The sequence below is a fragment of the Cherax quadricarinatus genome, chromosome 17 (assembly GCF_038502225.1).
Source record: "Cherax quadricarinatus isolate ZL_2023a chromosome 17, ASM3850222v1, whole genome shotgun sequence".
Classification (NCBI taxonomy): domain Eukaryota; kingdom Metazoa; phylum Arthropoda; class Malacostraca; order Decapoda; family Parastacidae; genus Cherax; species Cherax quadricarinatus.
This window is the reverse complement of record NC_091308.1, coordinates 29,288,247-29,308,313: the sequence shown is the minus strand read 5'-3', so window position 1 is coordinate 29,308,313 and position 20,067 is coordinate 29,288,247. Positions and strand designations below refer to the sequence as shown.

The 20,067-nt window shown below is 39.1% G+C and overlaps 1 protein-coding gene across 1 annotated transcript in view; it reads right to left on the bottom strand.

Annotated features, from left to right (window-relative positions):
- LOC128686345 (uncharacterized) overlaps positions 1-20,067 on the bottom strand; it is a 55,068-nt gene that overhangs the window by 17,812 nt on the left and 17,189 nt on the right. The window contains exon 2 of the mRNA XM_053773180.2: positions 17,642-17,698. Within this exon, the coding sequence (XP_053629155.2) occupies positions 17,642-17,698 (57 nt within the window). The remainder of the gene's footprint in view (positions 1-17,641; positions 17,699-20,067) is intronic.

The window sequence follows — 20,067 nt, the reverse complement described above, 5'->3', positions numbered from 1 at the left end:
TCCTAATTTGTATGTTTTGTCTCTTTGCAGCTAGAAGCATTCATTATGTTGTACCTGAATAAAGGATTACCAACACACACCCGAATGTCTCTTTGACCAAGACTTGTTCCAAATGTGTACACAGAAATCACTCCTAATGAAAGCAAGAGGTCTGGCAGACAATGCAAAATACCCTCAGTGAATAGTAAGAATGCACTAAGAGATAATTTAGGAACCAAGACTTTAGCACCTTAGCTATCTTCAAGAGAAAACTTAACAAGTTCAGGTCAGTTCCTGACCAACCAGACTGTGGTGCACACACTGGACTGCATGCGAATATCACAAACAACCTGCTTGATCATGCAAGTAACCAGGAAGCCTGGTCTGGGACCAGGCCATGGGGGGCAATGACCTCAGAAATCATCTCTGGGTAACTGAGGAATTACACCACTTTTCCAGTCACCCACATAACAAAATTATAGCAGAACATCCGTATTCGTCGATTCAGTTTCTGCAATTTCAGTTATGTACGGTTTACCATGGCCAACAAATAACCCTTAATTTTGCTTAATAATGGCCCCAAAGCACAAAAGTAGTGATGGTGCTAATTTTCGACTTATTTTGTGTAAATTATCAATTAAACTTCATCATAGGTATGTATGTAAATGAAAAATGGCTTATATACAGGGTTTACTACTATCCACAGTTCTGAATATCAACAGTAGGCCTTGGAACATACTCTCTGTGGATATGGGGGACTACTGCATATCAGTACTAATAAAATCTCACTTAGTCTCAATGAGACATCAGTAAATGCCTTTACCACTGCAATCTGAAACAATGACTAGTAGAGAGAATCCAACAACAATCAAGACATTAACTCTTGTGTTCATGTATTCCTACAAAAAATTCCAAGTTGCTACCAAAAACATTGTCCATTAAAATCGAATCCGAGGCCACCTTTCTAAAATAACACACTATGTACAGAACCTCCAACATCACGGCTCACTGTGTACTGCTGTGTAATCTATCCTTACCTCTCTCAGTATTTGTGCTTGGAAATCTACAACAGCAAATCATCTAAAACAAATAGTAACTAAAAAAAAAAACACAATGAGAATGAGCACTAAATCAGGCTCCAGACAACACACTCTGACTAGGGAGGGTGTTAACATACAAAACATCCACTCTTACTATTGGGCATACTTTACCTACAGGAAAATTAAATCAAATAAACCAAACTTTAGATCTCTTCTTTGAAGGCTGAGACAGAACACAGGTGCAATATAAGACACAAACACTCTTTGATATCCCATATAATAGGCTCAAAAATGTGGAACTTTTTACCAGAAGATTCTAAAAGTTCCAGATCTACAAACAGCTTCAAAAATATTTTAAAAGCACCTCCTAAAGCTGATGCAAATTTACAAAGATTGAATATAATGTTAAATATAGGACAGTAAACCCTTAATACAATGGACTTCGATATAAGGAGCTTTTAAAAATATGGGCAAAATCTACCGGGTAAAGTGTACTTTTAACTCCTTTATTTTCAGTGTTTATTGTAGTATATCTGCAAATTGCAGGATACCAGGTATATCTTGCTACGTCTACTTACACTTAGGTTACACTACACATGCATGTACACACATATACAGCCACTCCTCACTTAGCGATGTACTCGTTTACCGACGCCTCATACTTACGACGGGCTCTCTGACCAGTTTTCATACCTAAATAATGTATATTAGAGCTGACTGCCTCTATTCTGCTTATTTCAGTACACAGTACACTACTGCATAAACATTTAAATACATACCAGAAATGTTTTAAATAGTGCAAAGGTGACATTAAAATAATATCAATGATGGTTGACACAAACTCACTACCATTATAGTATGCTTCTCACTTAGTGACAAATTCATTTAAAGATGTGGTCTTAGGAACTGAACTCCGTTAAGTGAAGAAAGGCTGTATATACAGTAGACCGTCGTTTAACACGGTTTTGTCTTGCACATTTTGGTTATACAGGTCCACCATCACAAATCCAGCATCACTGGGACCTGTAGTGTGCCGGATTACTGAGTGTGCCAGATTACAGAGTGGTTAGGTTAACCCTTTGACTGTTTTCGACGTATAAATACGTCTTACGAGCCAATGTTTCTGACGTATATATACTCAATAATTCTAGCGGCTTCAAATCAAGTGGGAGAAAGCTGGTAGGCCCACATGTGAGAGAATGGGTCTGTGTGGTCAGTGTGCACCACATAAAAAAAATCCTGCAGCACACATTGCGTAATAAGAAAAAAAAAACTCTGATCGTTTTTTTGGAATAAAACGCCGACTTTGAGGTGTATTTTCGTATAGTATTTATCGTTGTATTTGCGTTTTCATGGTCTTAGGTGATAAAATGGAAAACATATTACAGAAATAGAGATGATTTTCATTACTTTTACGATGAAAACGACCTTGAAACTGAGCTCAAAGTAGCGGAAATGTTCGATTTTTACCAATGTTCAAGAGTAAATAAATCACACCACACGTCCAATACACGTCAACTGGGAAGTCTAATATTCTTTCACTAGTGCACTGATATTATTTATACCATTTTTACAATAATGCAGTCGTCTGCATAACAGTAAATTTTGTATTTTTTTGTATGAATAAAAAATCAAAATAGAAAGCAATAATAATATAAGAGGGGGCTAGAGATGTGACTAATGAACAGAGCATATGTTATTTTAGTGCCACGAATGTCTATCTTGTTTATTCTGGACCCTATTTTGAAATTGGCATCTTTTTTATTTTGCGTGAAATTGGCCAAATTGCAAATTTCTGACCACCATATTGGGTAGTCCAAATTAGTAAATGGGAGGTTTCTTGTACTCAGCTGATAGATAAAATGGAGTTCTAAAGAAATAGCTATGAGTTTGGTCAACTGGAACAATGGAATTGGCTGAAAATTGGGCTCAAAGTCGGCGAAATCGCCGATACGCATATGTCGCCGAGACCGCTAACTTCGCGGGAGCATAATTCCACGAGTTTTCGACCAAATTTCGAACTTTTGGTGTCATTACCATCGGGAAAAGATTCTCTATCATTTCATAAGAAAAAATTTGTTTTTTTTTTTTCAAAAATTGAGCGACATAGAATGACAGTTTCAGAGAGGGGCCTGAAACAGTCAAAGGGTTAAAATACACTCAATAAAATTAACCAACTTGACTTACACAAAGTTCATTGAACATCAGCAAAAACTGAACATTTCTGCTACTTTGAGCTCAATTTCAAGGTACTTTTCATCATGAAATCAATCAAAATCATATCTATTTCTGTAGTATATCTTCCATTCTATCAAATGAGACCAAAAAAACGAGAATACAACGATAAAAACTATACAAAAATATACCGCAAAGATGTGGCTAATGGCTGAGAAGTGAACTCCCTTATTTATCGTCAATTCTTTTTCAATTTTGGGGTTCGTTAAGAAGCATCTTTCCATCATACATTGCCCAAGTTTCAATAAGATAGCCCAAAAACAAGTGAGAAAAAAATATTTACCAAAAAATCATATATGGCAAGCCCAAACCAGGTACTGGAAATAAGTCACTTTCTCTGACTTTTTTGGTTTATCCTAGGTTCTTTATACATACGTTATGAATAATAATCTGTGTAACTGTATTTGTGTATACCTGAATAAACTTACTTATTTACTTACTTCTATTCTGTTGACTGAGTACAAGAAACTGCCCATTCATCTATTTCAACTACATACTCAATAAAGTGGTCAGAAATTGGCAATTTGGCCAATTTCACACAAATTTCAACAGATGCCAATTTCAAAACAGGGTCCAGAAAAACAATGCAGATACTTCTGGCACTCAAATAACATTTTCTCTATTCACTAGTCATGGCTCCAGGTCCCTCTTATGTTACAATTGCTTACCATTTGGAATTTTTATTAACACTAAAAATACAAGAATTACTGTTATGCAGACTACTGCATTATTGTAATACAGGTCTCCCTCAACATTCACAAGGGTTAGGGGATCAAGAACCTTGTGAATGTTGAAAAATTGCAAATGTTTCGTGCCTCAATACAGTGGACCCCCGACATTCGAAGGCATCGACATTAGACAAATCCAACATTCGATGCATTATAACGCAAAAATTTCGCCTCGACATTCAATGGAAAACCCGACATTCGATACGATTCGTACGAGACGTGTCCACGTGTGGCCTGAACTGCCCTGTGTGTGCCAGTGTTTACAAGCCAGCCAGTGTGCGCGCATCTAAGGATACATTCGGTACATTCCATATTATCACTGTTTTTGGTGCTTGTTTCTGCAAAATAAGTAACCATGGGCCCCAAGAAAGCTTCTAGTGCCAAGCCTTCGAGAAAAAAGGCGCTAATGACTACTGAAATGAAGAAAGAGTTAATTGCAAAGTACGAAAGTGGGGTGCGTGTGTCGGAGCTGGCCAGGTTGTACAGTAAACCCCAATCAACCATCTCTACTATAGTGAGCAGGAAAATGGCAATCAAGGAAGCTGTTGTTGCATAAGGTGCAACTTTGTTTTTGAAACAGAGATCGCTGGTGTTAGATGTTGAGAGACTGTTATTGGTGTGGATAAATGAAAAACAGATAGCAGGAGATAGCATCTCTCAAGCGATCATTTGTGAAAAGACTTGGCAGTAGCATGATGATTTGGTAAAGAAATTGCCTGCAACTGGTGGTGATGTGAGTGAATTTAAGGCCAGCAAAGGTTGGTTTGAAAGATTTAAGAATCGTAGTGGCATACATAGTGTGATAAGGCATGGTGAGGCTGCCAGTTCGGACCACAAAGTGGCTGAAAAATATGTGCATGAATTCAAGGAGTACACAGAGGCTGAAGGATTGAAACCTGTACAAGAGTTTAATTGTGATGAAACAGGCCTGTTTTGGAAGAGATTGCCAAGCAGGACCTACATTACTCAGGAGGAAAAGGCACTCCCAGGACATAAGCGTATGAAAGACAGGCTTACTCTTCTGATGTGTGCCAATGCTAGTGGTGATTGCAAAGTGAAGCCTTTATTGGTGTATCACTCAGAAACTCCCAGAGAGTTCAGGCAAAAGAATATATTCAAGGCTAATTTGTGTGTGCTGTAGAGGGCGAACACTAAGGCATGGGTCACTAGGGACTTTTTCTATGACTGGTTACACCATGCATTTGCCCCCAATGTGAAAAATAACCTAACTGAAAAGAAATTAGACCTTAAGTGCCTCCTGGTATTAGACAATGCCCCTGGTCATCCTACAGACTTGGCAGAGCGACTTTCTGGGGACATGAGCTTCATTAAGGTCCAGTTTTTGCCTTCTAATACCACTCCTCTCTTGCAGCCCATGGACCAGCAGGTCATTTCCAACTTCAAGAAACTGTACACAAAATCTGTTTCAAAAGTGCTTTGTAGTGACCACAGAAACTCAACTGATACCCGCACATAAAAGAGAGAAGCTTACTACGACGTTTCGGTCTGACTTGGACCATTGACAAAGTCACACTAACCAGAAATGGAGCAAGACGGCTATATATAGGCAGGAAGAGGTGGTGGTAGTAGTAGTAGTACTAGAATGGTATATAATACCAACAAGATGAAATTAAGACACATCTTGTCGGTATTATATACCATTCTTGTACTACTACTACTACCACTTCTGGTTAGTGTGACTTTGTCAGTGGTCCAAGTCGGACCGAAACGTCATCGTAAGCTTCTCTCTTTTATATGCGGGTTATTTGTGTATCGTTCCAGTCACGGTATTGTGCCTTTTTTGTTAATTAAACTCAACTGACTAAAAGAGTTTTGGAAGGATCACTTTAATATCCTCAATTGTATAAACGTTATAGGTAAGGCTTGGGAGGAAGTGACTAAGAGGACCTTGAACTCTGCCTGGAAAAAACTGTGGCCAGAATGTGTAGACAAAATGGATTTTGAAGGGTTTGAGGCTAACCCTGAGAATCCTATGCCAGTTGAGGAATCCATTGTCGCATTGGGAAGTCCTTGGGGTTGGAGGTTAGTGGGGAGGATGTGGAAGAGTTGGTGGAGGAGGACAATGACGAACTAACCACTGATGAGATGCTAGATCATCTTCAACAGCAAGAGGCCACACCTGAGGAAACTGCTTTGGAGGGGATAGAGAAATTGAAGAAGTTGCCTACTTCAAAGATTAAGGAAATGTGTGCAATGTGGCTTAAAGTGCAAACCTTTTTTAATGAAAATCACCCTGACACAGCTATTGCAAGCCGTGTTGGCAACCTGTACACTGACAATGTTGTGAACCACTTTAGGAAAGTCATAAAGGAACAATAGGTACAGGCCTCTATGGACAGATATGTTGTGCGACAGAAGTCCAGTGACTCTCAACCTGGTCCTAGTGGCATTAAAAGAAGAAGGGAAGTAACCCCGGAAAAGGACTTGCTACCTCAAGTCCTAATGGAAGGGGATTCCCCTTCTAAACACTAACACCATCCACACTCTCCCCTCCTCCCATTCCATCAATCACCGCTAGATCTTCATTAAAGGTAAGTGTCAATTATTCTATTGCTATTAATCTATTGTTATTGTTGTTATTGTAATTATTCTATTGCATTAAACTTAATATTTCATGTGGTAAAATTTTTTTTTTCATACTTTTGGGCGTCTTGCACGGATTAATTTGATTTCCATTATTTCTTATGGGGAAAATTAATTCGACTTTCAATATTTTCGACATTCGACAGCTCTCAGGAATGGATCAGTATCGAATGTCGAGGGTCTACTGTATATTGTAGGGAAATATAATACAATACTGCTTCCTTAACTTATTGAACCATGAACAATTATAAAATACAGTGGACCCCCGCTTTATGATCAGCTCCCAATGCGACCAATTATGTAAGTGTATTTATGCAAGTGTGTTTGTACGTGTATGTTTGGGGGTCTGAAATGGACTAATATAATTCACAATATTCCTTATGGGAACAAATTTGTTCAGTAATGGCACCTGAACATACTTTTATTTATTTTATTTATTTATTAACAATTTGAGCATACATACAGAGGTACAAAAAAATACAGATAAGAGCAGCATGCCAAAGCCACTTATACTATGCATAGCATTACGGGCTGGCTTAAAATTAACTAAGCAATGATGAAATCAGTGATAATACATTATTGTAAACAGATAACTATAAAGCACAAATGAGTATTACAAAGACAGGTCATATGGTTGCATGCATTGTTGTACATTCAGTCGTATGGAGTATTCTGTTAGGTAGTGTATTTAAAAAATAATAAAGTTAGATTGGGTTTTAGGTTTAACATTTATGTGATATAATTGTGAGAAACATTTAAGATATACAATTTATAAGGTTCAGTTATTCAGTATTTATTTGGTTTTGGGTGAGTAAGTGATCTTTGAGAAGAGACTTGAATTTATAAACAGGTAGTGTTTCTTTTATATTTACAGGTAATGAATTCCAGATTTTAGGGCCTTTTATGTGCATTGAGTTTTTGCATAGTGTGAGATGGACACGAGGAACATCAAAGAGTGATCTGTGCCTTGTGTTATGGTCATGTGTTCTGTTGAGGTTGGCAAGGAGATGTTTGAGGGGAGGGTTAATATCAGAGTTAAGTGTTCTATGTATGTAATAGGTGCAGTAATAAGTATGGATGTTTTGTATAGTGAGTAGGTTGAGTGTTTTGAATATTGGTGGAGTGTGCTGCCTGTAGTGAGAATTTGTTATCATTCTAACTGCAGCCTTTTGTTGGGTAATTAGTGGTCTGAGATGGTTAATTGTTGTTGAGCCCCATGCACAAATTCCATAGGTGAGATAGGGGTAAATAAGAGAGTGATATAGGGCCAGGAGGGCTGACTGTAGAACATAGTACCGTATCTTCGATAGTATGCCTACAGTCTTGGAAATTTTCTTAGAAATTTGTTGTATATGTGTATGAAATTTGAGTCTATTATCAAGGTGGATTCCTAAGAATTTTCCCTCTGTTAGCTTTGTGATAGGTGATCCGTTTATCATTATGTTAAGAGGGACATCTGTAGCTCTGTTACCAAACTGAATGAAGTAGGTTTTGTCAATGTTTAGTTTAAGTTTGTTAGTCCTCATCCATGGAATGAAATAATATCGTAAGCCGGGGATCCACTGTACACATGAAAATATCGTAAAATATTGTATGTACTATATACATACATGTTATGATTTAACCCTTTCAGGGTTGGTGCCATACTAGTACGGCTTGCACACCAGGGTTGTTGCCGTACTAGTACGCATAAATTCTAGCGCCTTCAAATCTAGCAAGAGAAAACTGGTAGGCCTACATATGAAAAAATGGGTCTATGTGGTCAGTGTGTGCAGTATAAAAAAAATCCTGCAGCACACAGTGCATAATGTTTTTGGTTTAAAACAGCGACTTTGCAGTGTATTTTTGTATGCTATTTATGGTTGTATTCTAGTTTTCCTGGTCTCATTTTATAGAATGGAAGACATATTACAGAAATTGAGATGATTTTTATTGGTTTCACAATGAAAAGTACCTTGAAACTGAGCTCAAAATAGCAGAAATGTTCGATTTTTGCCAAAATTCAAAAGTAAAGAAATATCAAGCCATGCGTTCAATACACTTCAACTGGTCAGTCTAATATTTTTTCACAAGTGCACTGATATTATTTATACCATTTCTACACTAATGCAGTAGTCTGCATAACAGTAAATCTTCTGTGTAAGAATGGTACATAATACCGACAAGATGAAATTAAGACACATGTGCAACATCTGGGTATCTTTATTGTAGACGTTTCGCCATCCAGTGGCTTTATCAATACAAATTCTAGGACATAACTTGAAGACAGTAGAACTATGTACAGAAGATGAGGTAATCAGTCCCTCAACCTAGGAGTAGGTGCGAAGAGCACCATAGAATCTCCACGACTATGGTGCTCTTCGCACCTACTCCTAGGTTGAGGGACTGATTACCTCATCTTCTGTACATAGTTCTACTGTCTTCAAGTTATGTCCTAGAATTTGTATTAATAAAGCCACTGGATGGCGAAACGTCTACAATAAAGATACCCAGATGTTGCACATGTGTCTTAATTTCAGTAAATCTTCTATTTTTTGTGAGAATAAAAATTCAAAGTGGAAAGCAAATGAAATGTAATAGAGGCCTGGGGACATGACTAATGAACACAGGAAATGTTATTTTAGTGCCAGGAATGTCTGTCTTGTTTATTCTGGACCCTATTTGGAAATTGGAATTTTTTGAAATTTGTGTAAAATTGACAAAATTGCCAATTTCGGACCACTTTATTGGTAAATGGGTGGTTTCTTGTACTCATTCGATAGAAAAAATGGAGTTCTAGCGAAATAGCTATGTTTTTTGACAACTGGTGCATTAGAATTGGCCAAAAATAGGGCTCAAAGAGGGTGAAATCGCTGATGCGTAAACATCGTCGAGGCCGCTAACTTCGCGAGAGCATAATTCCATAAGTTTCCCATCAAATTTCATACTTTTGGTGTCATTATGATTAGGAAAAGATTCTCTATCATTTCATAAGAAAAAATAATTTTTTTTTTTTTGAAAAAATTTCCGACCCTGAGAACAAGTTTAGGAGAGGGCCTGCCGGCCCAGAAAGGGTTAATAAGATGCATGTTATTAACCCCTTGACTGTCGCAACCCCCAATCCTGAAGTGTCTCCTGGTGTCCCAAAAAAAAAAAAAAAAAAAAAAAAAAAAAAAAAAAAAAAAAAAAAAAAAAAAAAAAAAAAAAAAAAAAAAATTCTTATGAAATGATAAGAGAATCTTTTCCCGATTGTAACGACACCAAAAAAACAAAATTTGATGGAAAACTGACAGAATTACACTTTTGCGAAGTTAGCGACCTTGGCGATATTTACAAATCGGCGATTTTGCCCACTTTGAGCCCTATTTTCGTCTAATTCCATTGTTTCAGTCGACCAAACTCATAGCTATTTCTTTAGAACTACATTTTTTCTATCGACTGAGTACAAGAAACTGCCCATTTACCGATTTCAACTACCCAATAACATGGTCAGAAATTTGCAATTTGGCCAATTTTACGAAAATTAAAAAGTATGACAATTTCAAAATAAGGTCCAGAATGAACAATGCAGACATTCCTGGCTCTAAAATAACATTTTCTTTGCTCATCAGTCATGTCTCCAGGCCCCTCTGATATTACTCTTGCTTTCCATTTTGAATTTTTATTCAAACAAAAAATAGAAGATTTACTGTTATGCAGACTACTGCAATATTGTAATAATTGAACAAATAATGTCAACCCATTCATGACTGCATATTAGAATGGCTAGTTGGACATTTATTGGACAATGACATCATTTGTTTACTTTTGAAGATTGGCAAAAATCAAACATTTCCCCTACTTTGAGCTCCATTTCCAGGTTCTTTTTACAGTAAAACCAATCAACATCACCTCCATTTCTATAATATGTTTTCCATTCTATCAAATGCGACCAAGAAAACGAGAATACAACCATAAATACTATACAAAAATAGACCACAAAGTTGGCATTTTAATTAAAAAAAAAGGGGTTGGAGTTTTTTTTTCTTCATTATGCACTGCGTGCTGAAGGATTTTTTTTATATGGTGCACACTGACCACACAGACCCATTCTCTCACATGTGGGCCTACCAGCTTTCTTCTGCTTGATTTGAAGCCACTAAAATTTATGAGTATATATACGTCAAACACGGTACCTCGTAAGACGTATATATACGACCGAAACAGTCAAAGGGTTAAATACCACTGTCTCAACCACTGCCTCTACCACTGCCTCTACCAATGCCTCAACTACTACCGCAACCACTGCCTCAACCTCTGCATCAATTCTGTGGCCCACTGCCTCGTATTTTTGTACCTACAACTTCTTTCTTCAATTCTATTGTGTTTCTTTACCAAAGGGCTGACACAAGCAAGTTTCTTTGGGCCCATGGTTAATTATGTAGCAGTCGCACTCAATCTACAAGCACCAAACACAATGAATTATTTTGAAATGTTTGGAAGAGCAAGGAGGCTAATGTTCACTCCAGCATAACAAAGCCACACTGACTCACGATGCCTCAACCACTGCTTCAACCCTCGTACTTTTGTACAATTTCCTTCTTCAATTCTATCGTATTATTATTATTATTATTATTATTAGCAGTAGCAGTAGCAGAAATGTTTGATTCTTTGCCGTGTTTAATCGTAAACATGTGATGTCACCGTCCAATACACATCCGAATGGCCATTCCAATATGCAGTTATGAATGGGTTGACATTATTTATACAATATTTATACCTTATTCCTATTATATATCCTTTATAGTATAATAATAAGATATCTCCTACATTGTATAATAATAAGGTATTAAAAGGACCCCAATGCAAATAAGTCACTGTCTGACTTTTTTTGGGTTATCCTAGGCTCTCTGCACATATGCTACTATGTATGATAATCTATGTAACTGTATTTGTGTATACCTGAATAAACTTACTTACTTACTTATAAGTATCAAACACGCGTGAGAGTGTTTGATAGGAGTGAATGGAGACAAATGGTTTTTAATACTTGACGTGCTGTTGGAGTGTGAGCAAAGTAACATTTATGAAGGGGTTCAGGGAAACCGGCAGGCCGGACTTGAGTCCTGGAGATGGGTAGTACAGTGCCTGCACTCTGAAGGAGGGGTGTTAATGTTGCAGTTTAAAAACTGTAGTGTAAAGCACCCTTCTGGCAAGACAGTGATGGAGTGAATGATGGTGAAAGTTTTTCTTTTTCGGGCCACCCTGCCTTGGTGGGAATCGGCCAGTGTGATAATAAAAAAAAATAATACTTACTTATAACAAAACATTCACCACAGTGAGTGAGTGGCGAGTGGGCTGGCTGCCAGATGCAGGGGTCAGAGGGAGGGTAGTAGGGACGCGCGGGTGGGGGGAAACTTAAATATGATTTGGCGGCTGGGAATTCGCAAATGTGTGAAGCATGCAAAAGTTGAAAGCGCGAATATTGAGGGAGACTTGTAATTGTATAAATAATGTCAACCCATTCTTGACTGCGTATTGGAATTTGGACTGGCAGGCGCACGCCTATTAGACATCACTAAAAAATGGAACATTTCCACTACTTTGAGTTCAATTTCAAGGGACTTTTCTTTGTGGAAACAATCAAAATCATATATATTTCTGTAATATATCTTCCATTCAATAAAATGAGACCATAAAATAAGAATACAACCATAAAAACCATGCGAAAATATACAGCTATGGGGCTGCTAATGGCTGAGAAGTGAACTCCATTATTTATGGACTGATTTCTTTCAATTTGTTGTACGTTAAGAAGCATCTTTCCATCATACATTGCCCAAGTTCCAATAAGATAGCCCAACAAATGAGAAAATAATAATAATAATAATATCTTTATTTACCACAAGTACATGTACATGGTATACAGGCCTAGCTGATATCAGTGACATACTACTGTATTAGAAAGCCCCTTGTTATGCTAAGCATTTCAGACAAATTAGGTCAGTGTCCTAGGATGTGACCTACACCAGTCCACTAACACCCCGGTACCCATTTACTGATGGGTGAACATAGACAACAGGTGAAAAGAAACATGCCCAATGTTTCTACCCTGGCCAGAAATCGAATATTTACCAAAAATCACATATGGCTAGCCCAAGCTAGGTACTAGAAATAAGCCACTGAGTTTTTTAGGTTGTCCTAGGTTCTCTACACATATGCTGCTATGTGTGATAAAAGTAGAGAAAATAGCTTTTTTGTTTCAGTTTTATGGTGCAGTATGAGAGTATATCACAGTTAGCCCTGTGCTATACTCAGTTTTCTCTAATATAAGACAGGGATAGGAGAATGGCACTTGTAACCCATATCCTCTTCATACCTCCGTCGAACTGCTCGGTACTGTGCCAAATATTATTTATTCTGGAGTATTTAACATGTGTTTATGTTATTTATATTGTTTATTATGTCACATTAGATCAATTGTGATAGGCAAATAAGCCGTAATGGTGATATTAGCGTAATAATATAGCATATTCCCTATATAACGAGACTGAGCTCATGGCAACCGACAGTGGCTTCAAAGCCACCTTATTTTTAATGGACAATGTACTGTGTAGGTGCGTCACCAAAGAGTACCAGCAGGTTGGTGTGGCGACCCTGGAAATTTGAAATTATGCTAGCTGAAATTAGTGCCAAATAACTGATGGAACCGGATGTCTGATTGCCAGATTTGTGATGGCGGACCTGTAGCAGCATATTTTTGTTGAACACGCCGTAATATTAATTTAACACGTCACAGGAGAGAAAATATTTTGAGCGCTTGGTTGCCCGTGGGGTGGGATGGGATACTGCCATCCCCCGCTAGCATCAGCCACCTCTACCACCCTCCCAGCCTTCGGCTCGGTACGTGTGTTGGACGAACATGTGCCAGTAGCTCGCTCGTGTTTGCTTAGATGCTTATTAATTGCCATATCTTAAATCTGCCAAACAATCGTGGCATCCAGTAGGCATACAAGTGTTGCTGAAACTTGCAAGAAAAGGTTTAAGCATTTAAGTCTCAGAATTAACGAAGAAAATAGAGATATGTATTAGACAAGAGATAGCCTGTAGCCGGAATGAAGCGTCATTTTGTATACAAAAAGAATGAGGCAAATTTAAGTTTGTGTGATGACTGACTGACTTGACTGAATGATTTACTGACTTAACTGAATAACTTACTGACTTGACTGACTTACTGACTGACTTGACTTACTGATTTACTGACTTGACTGAATAACTTACTGACTTGACTGACTGACTGACTGCATGACTTGACTGACTTACTGAATGACTTAAAGTTAAACTTTTTCACAATCATCCACAAACACCAGCACCTACAATTTAAGGTAAGAAATGTTATTTCTACTGCATTTGTAGTCTTAAGCAGCAAAAAAACATAATGCATCATGACAATGAACTACAAGTACATATTCCTTTTATTTTTGTAAGATCTAGATATATAAAAAAAACTTGTTTGGCTTTTTGGGGTCTCCCAGGAACTTAACCCTATTTTCCAGTAAGTTTTTCAGTTTGTCTAACACGGTTTTGTCGGCATTTTCAGGAACGTAACTACCGTGTTAAACGACGGTCTACTGTATACGTATATGCATACCCATCTGGGTTTTCTTCTATTTTCTTAACAGCTCTTATTCTTATTTATTTCCTCCTATCTCCTTGGCAAAGTGTAACAGAATTCTGCCTCCATAAGCCATGCATGTCATAAGAGGCGACTAAAATGCCAGGAGCAAGGGGCTAGTAATCCCTTCTCATGTATACATTACTAAATTTAAGAAGATGAACTTTCGGTTTTCTTTTTAGGTCATGCTACCTCGGTGGGACATGGCTGGTTCATTGAAAAAAAAAAATCTGTAAACCGAGTAGAGTCATATACAGTGGACCCTCGCATAACGCTATTAATCCGTTGCTGAGAGCTCAATGTTAGGCAAAATTATCGTTAGGCGAATTAATTTTCCCCATAAGAAATAATGGAAATCAAATTAATCCGTGCAAGACACCCAAAAGTGTGAAAATAGTTTTTTTTTTACCACATGAAAAATTAATTTTAATACACACAAACTGAAGAAGACATGCACAGTTACATGACACTTACCTTTATTGAAGATCTGGTGATGATTGATGGGATGGGAGGAGGGGAGAGTGTTGATCGTCTTAGTGTTTAGAAGGGGAATCCCCTTCCATTAGGACTTGAGGTGTCAAGTCCTTTTCTGGGGTTACTTCCCTTCTTCTTTTAATGCCACTAGCACCAGCTTCAGAGTCACTGGACTTCTGTCGCACAACATATCTGTCCATAGAGGTCTGTACCTCTCGTTCCTTTATGACTTTCCTAAAGTGTTTCACAACATTGTCAGTGTAATAGTCATCAGCACAGCTTGCAATAGCTGTCTGAGGGTGATTTTCATCCATAAAGGTTTGCACTTCAAGCCACTTTGCACATATTTCCTTAATCTTTGAAGTAGGCAACTTCTTCAATTTCTCTCTCCCCTCCTCCGAAGCAGTTTCCTCAGGTGTGGCCTCTTGCTGTTGAAGATGATCTAGCATCTCATCAGTGGTTAGTTCTTCATTGTCCTCCTCCACCAACTCTTCCACATCCTCCCCACTAACCTCCAACCCCAAGGACTTCCCCAATGCCACAATTGATTCCTCAACTGGCATACACTTCTCAAGGTTAGCCTCAAATCCTTCAAAATCCCTTTGGTCTACACATTGTGGCCACAGTTTCTTCCAAGCAGAGTTCAAGGTCCTCTTAGTCACTCCCTCCCAAGCCTTACCTATAAGGTTTACACAATTGAGGATATTAAAGTGATCTCTCCAAAACTCTCTTAGAGTCAACTGAGTTTCTGAGGTCACTACAAAGCATCTTTCAAACAGAGCTTTTGTGTACAGTTTTTTGAAGTTTGTAATGACCTGCTGGTCCACGGGCTGCAGGAGAGGAGTGGTATTAGGAGGCAAAAACTTGACCTTAATGAAGCTCATGTCCCCACAAAGTCGCTCTGCCAAGTCTGTAGGATGACCAGGGGCATTGTCTAACACCAGGAGGCACTTAAGGTCTAGTTTCTTTTCAATTAGGTAATTTTTCACAGTGGGGGCAAATGCAAGGTGTAACCAGTCATAGAAAAAGTCTCTAGTGACCCATGCCTTACTGTTTGCCCTCCACAGCACACACAAATTAGCCTTGACAATATTCTTTTGCCTGAACGCTCTGGGAATTTCAGAGTGATACACCAATAAAGGCTTCACTTTGCAATCACCACTAGCATTGGCACACATCAACAGAGTAAGCCTGTCTTTCATAGGCTTATGTCCTGGGAGTGCCTTTTCATCCTGAGTAATGTAGGTCCTGCTTGGCATTTTCTTCTAAAACAGGCCTGTTTCATCACAATTAAACACTTGTTCAGGTTTCAGTCCTTCACTGTCTATGTACTCCTTGAATTCATGCACATATTTTTCAGCTGCTTTGTGATCCGAACTGGCAGCCTCACCATGCCTTATCACACTATGTATGCCACTACGCTTCTTAAATCTCTCAAACCAACCTTTGCTGGCCTTAAATTCACTCACATCATCACTAGTTGCAGGCATTTTTCTAATTAAATCCTCATGCAACTTCCTAGCCTTTTCACTTATGATCGCTTGAGAGATGCTGTCTCCTGCTATCTGTTTTTCGTTTATCCACACCAATAACAGTCTCTCAACATCTTCTATCACTTGTGATCTCTGTTTCGAAAACAAAGTTGCACCTTTGGCAAGAACAGCTTCCTTGATTGCCGTTTTCTTGGCCACAATAGTAGCGATGGTTGATTGGGGTTTACTATACAACCTGGCCAGCTCGGAGACACGCACTCCACTTTCATACTTAGCAATGATCTCTTTCTTCATATCCATAGTAATTCTCACCCTTATTCCTGTAGGGTTGGCACTAGAAGCTTTCTTGGGGCCCATGGTCACTTATTTTGCAGGTGAAATCACTAAAAAGGCTGTAATAATACGAAATGTTCCGATTGTATGCTTGGATGTGACCACGGAGGCTGGCTTGTAAACAATGCCACCAGCGGAACAAGTGAGGCTGGCTCAGGCCGCACATGGACGCGTCTCGGACAAATTGCGTTGAGCGAGTTTTTTAGCGTTAGGCAAGGCAAATTTTTTGCGTTAAAATGTAGCGCTAGGCGGATTTAACGTTATGTGATGCCATCGTTAGGTGAGGGTCCACTGTATTTGGTACATATACAGTACTACAGTACCTTGAGTGCCTTTTATTGCTATACTTTAACAATATTCTAATTAAATGGATACAGTGGACCCCCGGTTAATGATATTTTTTCATTCCAGAAGTATGTTCAGGTGCCAGTACTGACTGAATTTGTTCCCATAAGGAATATTGTGAAGTAGATTAGTCCATTTCAGACCCCCAAACATACACGTACAAACGCACTTACATAAATACACTTACATAATTGGTCGCATTGGGAGGTGATCATTATGCGGGGGTCCACTGTACTTGAATAATCCCCCCATGAGCCTGTTATATTAAGGGTTTAGTGTACGTCCAACAGCCAGATTCCAATCAACAATCATACTCACGCACCTGCAATCACTGCTATATTTCTACTCCAGAGTAATTATAGCGTACATATAACTAAAACTGTCAATACTATGCTGTACATGGATGCCACTTTAGGGCCTGGTCCCTAACCTACACACTACTTTAACAAGTCACTGGGGTGAAAGACATGGGAGAAAGTGTAGAATTAGCCCAGTAAAAAGCAGACCAGCCATGAATCCAGGAAGAGGAGTTAACAATGCCTCAAAATGGAAAATCAAACTCAGGGTCATTAGGCTGTCAGTCCCAGTCTAGCACAATATATATACAAGGTATTTAATTGTAAATGCATTTTTCATTGTATTTATTTCATTTATTTTTAATTTTGCCACATGCAAGACCTCTGAACACAGTAACACTAAACTATCAGTGGTTAGATTTTAAATGTATGAATCTTTACTGGCCTAAATACAACTCTGTAATAGAAAAAATGATCTTACCCATTCCGTGCGTCAACTGGTCACTATCTTCACTGAAGAAATTGTTGACCTTTTCATCTGAAACAATTACAAAAGTTAAAATTTTGTAATAAACAAGAGGTATACTGTAAACTCTCTTATAACACCGAGGATACATTCCTGAAAATTGGTACCTTGTGGAAATTTGTGGTACATGAAGTGAAGAATATACTACAGTGGACCTCTGGTTTTTGTACGGTCTGCATATCGTACAATTCGGATTTAGAACACTTTTTTGGGCAAAATTTTGGTCCAGTTTTTGAACCTCAATTCAGAAATCGTATGTATCATACACGTCTGTCCGCCTGGGAATGCCGTCAGTCTGGCTTTGTCACTGATTGAGTGAGCATTCATCTGAAACATTTCACAATTTTTGTGCTTGTTTATTGATTGCAACTGCGAAATAAGCTACCATGGGCCCAAAGAAAGCTCCTAGTGCCAGCCCTATGGTAAAGAAAGTGAGAAATATGATAGAATTCAAGAAGGAGATTGGAGAAAAATACGAAAGTGGTGTACATTTAGCTGAACTTGCCAGGATGTATGGGAAGTCGAAATCAACAATCTGTTCCATCCCGGCAAAGAAAGTAGAAAACAGCTTGCCACTCAAGTGCCTCCAGGTACCGGACAATGCTCCTGCTCATCCTCCAGACTTGGAAGACCAATTGTTTAGGGACTTCAGTTTTATAACAGTGAAGTTCTTGCCTCCTAACACCACTCCTCTCTTCTAGCCCATAGATCAGCAGGTCATTTCTAACTTCAAAAAACTCTACATGAAAGCAATGTTTCAAAGGTGCTTTGAAGTGACCTCGGACACTGAATTGACCCTAAGAGAATTTTGGAGGGATCACTTCAATATCCTCTACTGCATAAACCTTATAGGTAAGGCTTGGCAGGAAGTGACTTCCAGGACTTTGAACTCTGCTTGTGGCCAGAATGTGTGCAAGAGAAGGATTTTTGAAGGGTTTGAGGCTGACCCTGTTGACCCTATGCCTGTTGTGGAATGTAGTGTGTCCATGGGGTTGGATGTGAGTGGCCAGAATGTGGAAGAGTTGGTGGAGGACCACAGGAAAGAGCTAACCACTGAAGAGCTGCAAGACCGTCATCTGGAACAGCAACAGACCACAACTGAGGAAACTGCTTCAGAGGAGGAGAAAGAGAGAGGGGAGAAGGTGCCTTCTTCAGTGATTAACCCTTTCAGGGTTTTGGCCATACTAGTACGGCTTACACGCCAGGGTTTTTGATGTACTAGTATGCATAAATTCTAGTGCCTTCAAATCTCGCGAGAAAAGGCTGGTAGGCCTAGATGTGAGAGAATGGGTCTGTGTGGTGGGTGTGCGCAGTAGAAAAAAATCTGGGACTCAGTGGCGCATTGTGGGAACGCCATATTAGTACACCTTGTCCACCATGCCTCACGGTAAGAAGCTCCTCACTCCTCGGCAAATTGGGACACTTTTGTTCCCCAGTGACAGTTCTAATACAGATGGAAGTGCCAGTGAAGATGAGTTTCAAGGTTTTGGTGAGGTTTTGACCGAAACTAATGACCATAATATCAGTAATAGTGAGGAAAACCCAGACGACCCTCAGCCTTCCACCTCTGGTGCTGGGCCGTCTTGTTCACGCTCAGTTGTACCAGAATCAAAGAGGAAACTCTTATTTTCCCAAATCCCAGACTCAGATGTGAGCATTTGTGATGATAGTGATTATGAACTACAAACTCTTCAAACTAGTTCCAGTAGTGATAGTTAAGTGCAATATTCCCCAGGGAAGCGTCAGTATATATGACGATATATGCACTCTGGTAGTGTGCCATATGCTATTCCAAGGGGAAGGAGTACATCTCGGGGTACATCCCATGGCTGTACAACAGGAACTGACAGTGAAAATGACGATGATACTGTTGCAATTGGGATGGAAAATGTGCATGGTGGTGGCAGTGGTGGTACCGGCCGTGAGGCACCAGCAGTGACCTATGCTGCCACCCATGCCGCTGCCTCAGCTGATCTACAACAAAGGCCACCATCCCCCATCCACCCACCACACCAGCCTCCACAACCACAACCACCTGTCATTGTCCAGTACCCACTAGCAGACCACACCTGGGATTGGCAGGAAACTGTCAATTTTGTTCCAAATCCCCACCAGTTTGATGGCAGCCAAAGTGAAATACGGCCATGTTGTACACTGGGAAACAATGCCACTGAACTGGAATGTTTCCAGTTATTCTTTGACGAACCCCTGATGGAAAGTATTGTCATGGAAAGCAACACATACTACGAGTACACCATGGCAAACACAATACTTTCACCAAAATCACGTCTACACCAGTGGAAGGAGACAACTGTGGCTGAGATGTATCATTTCTTTGCCACAATAATGCTTATGCCACATGTGTATACGCACAAAGTGAA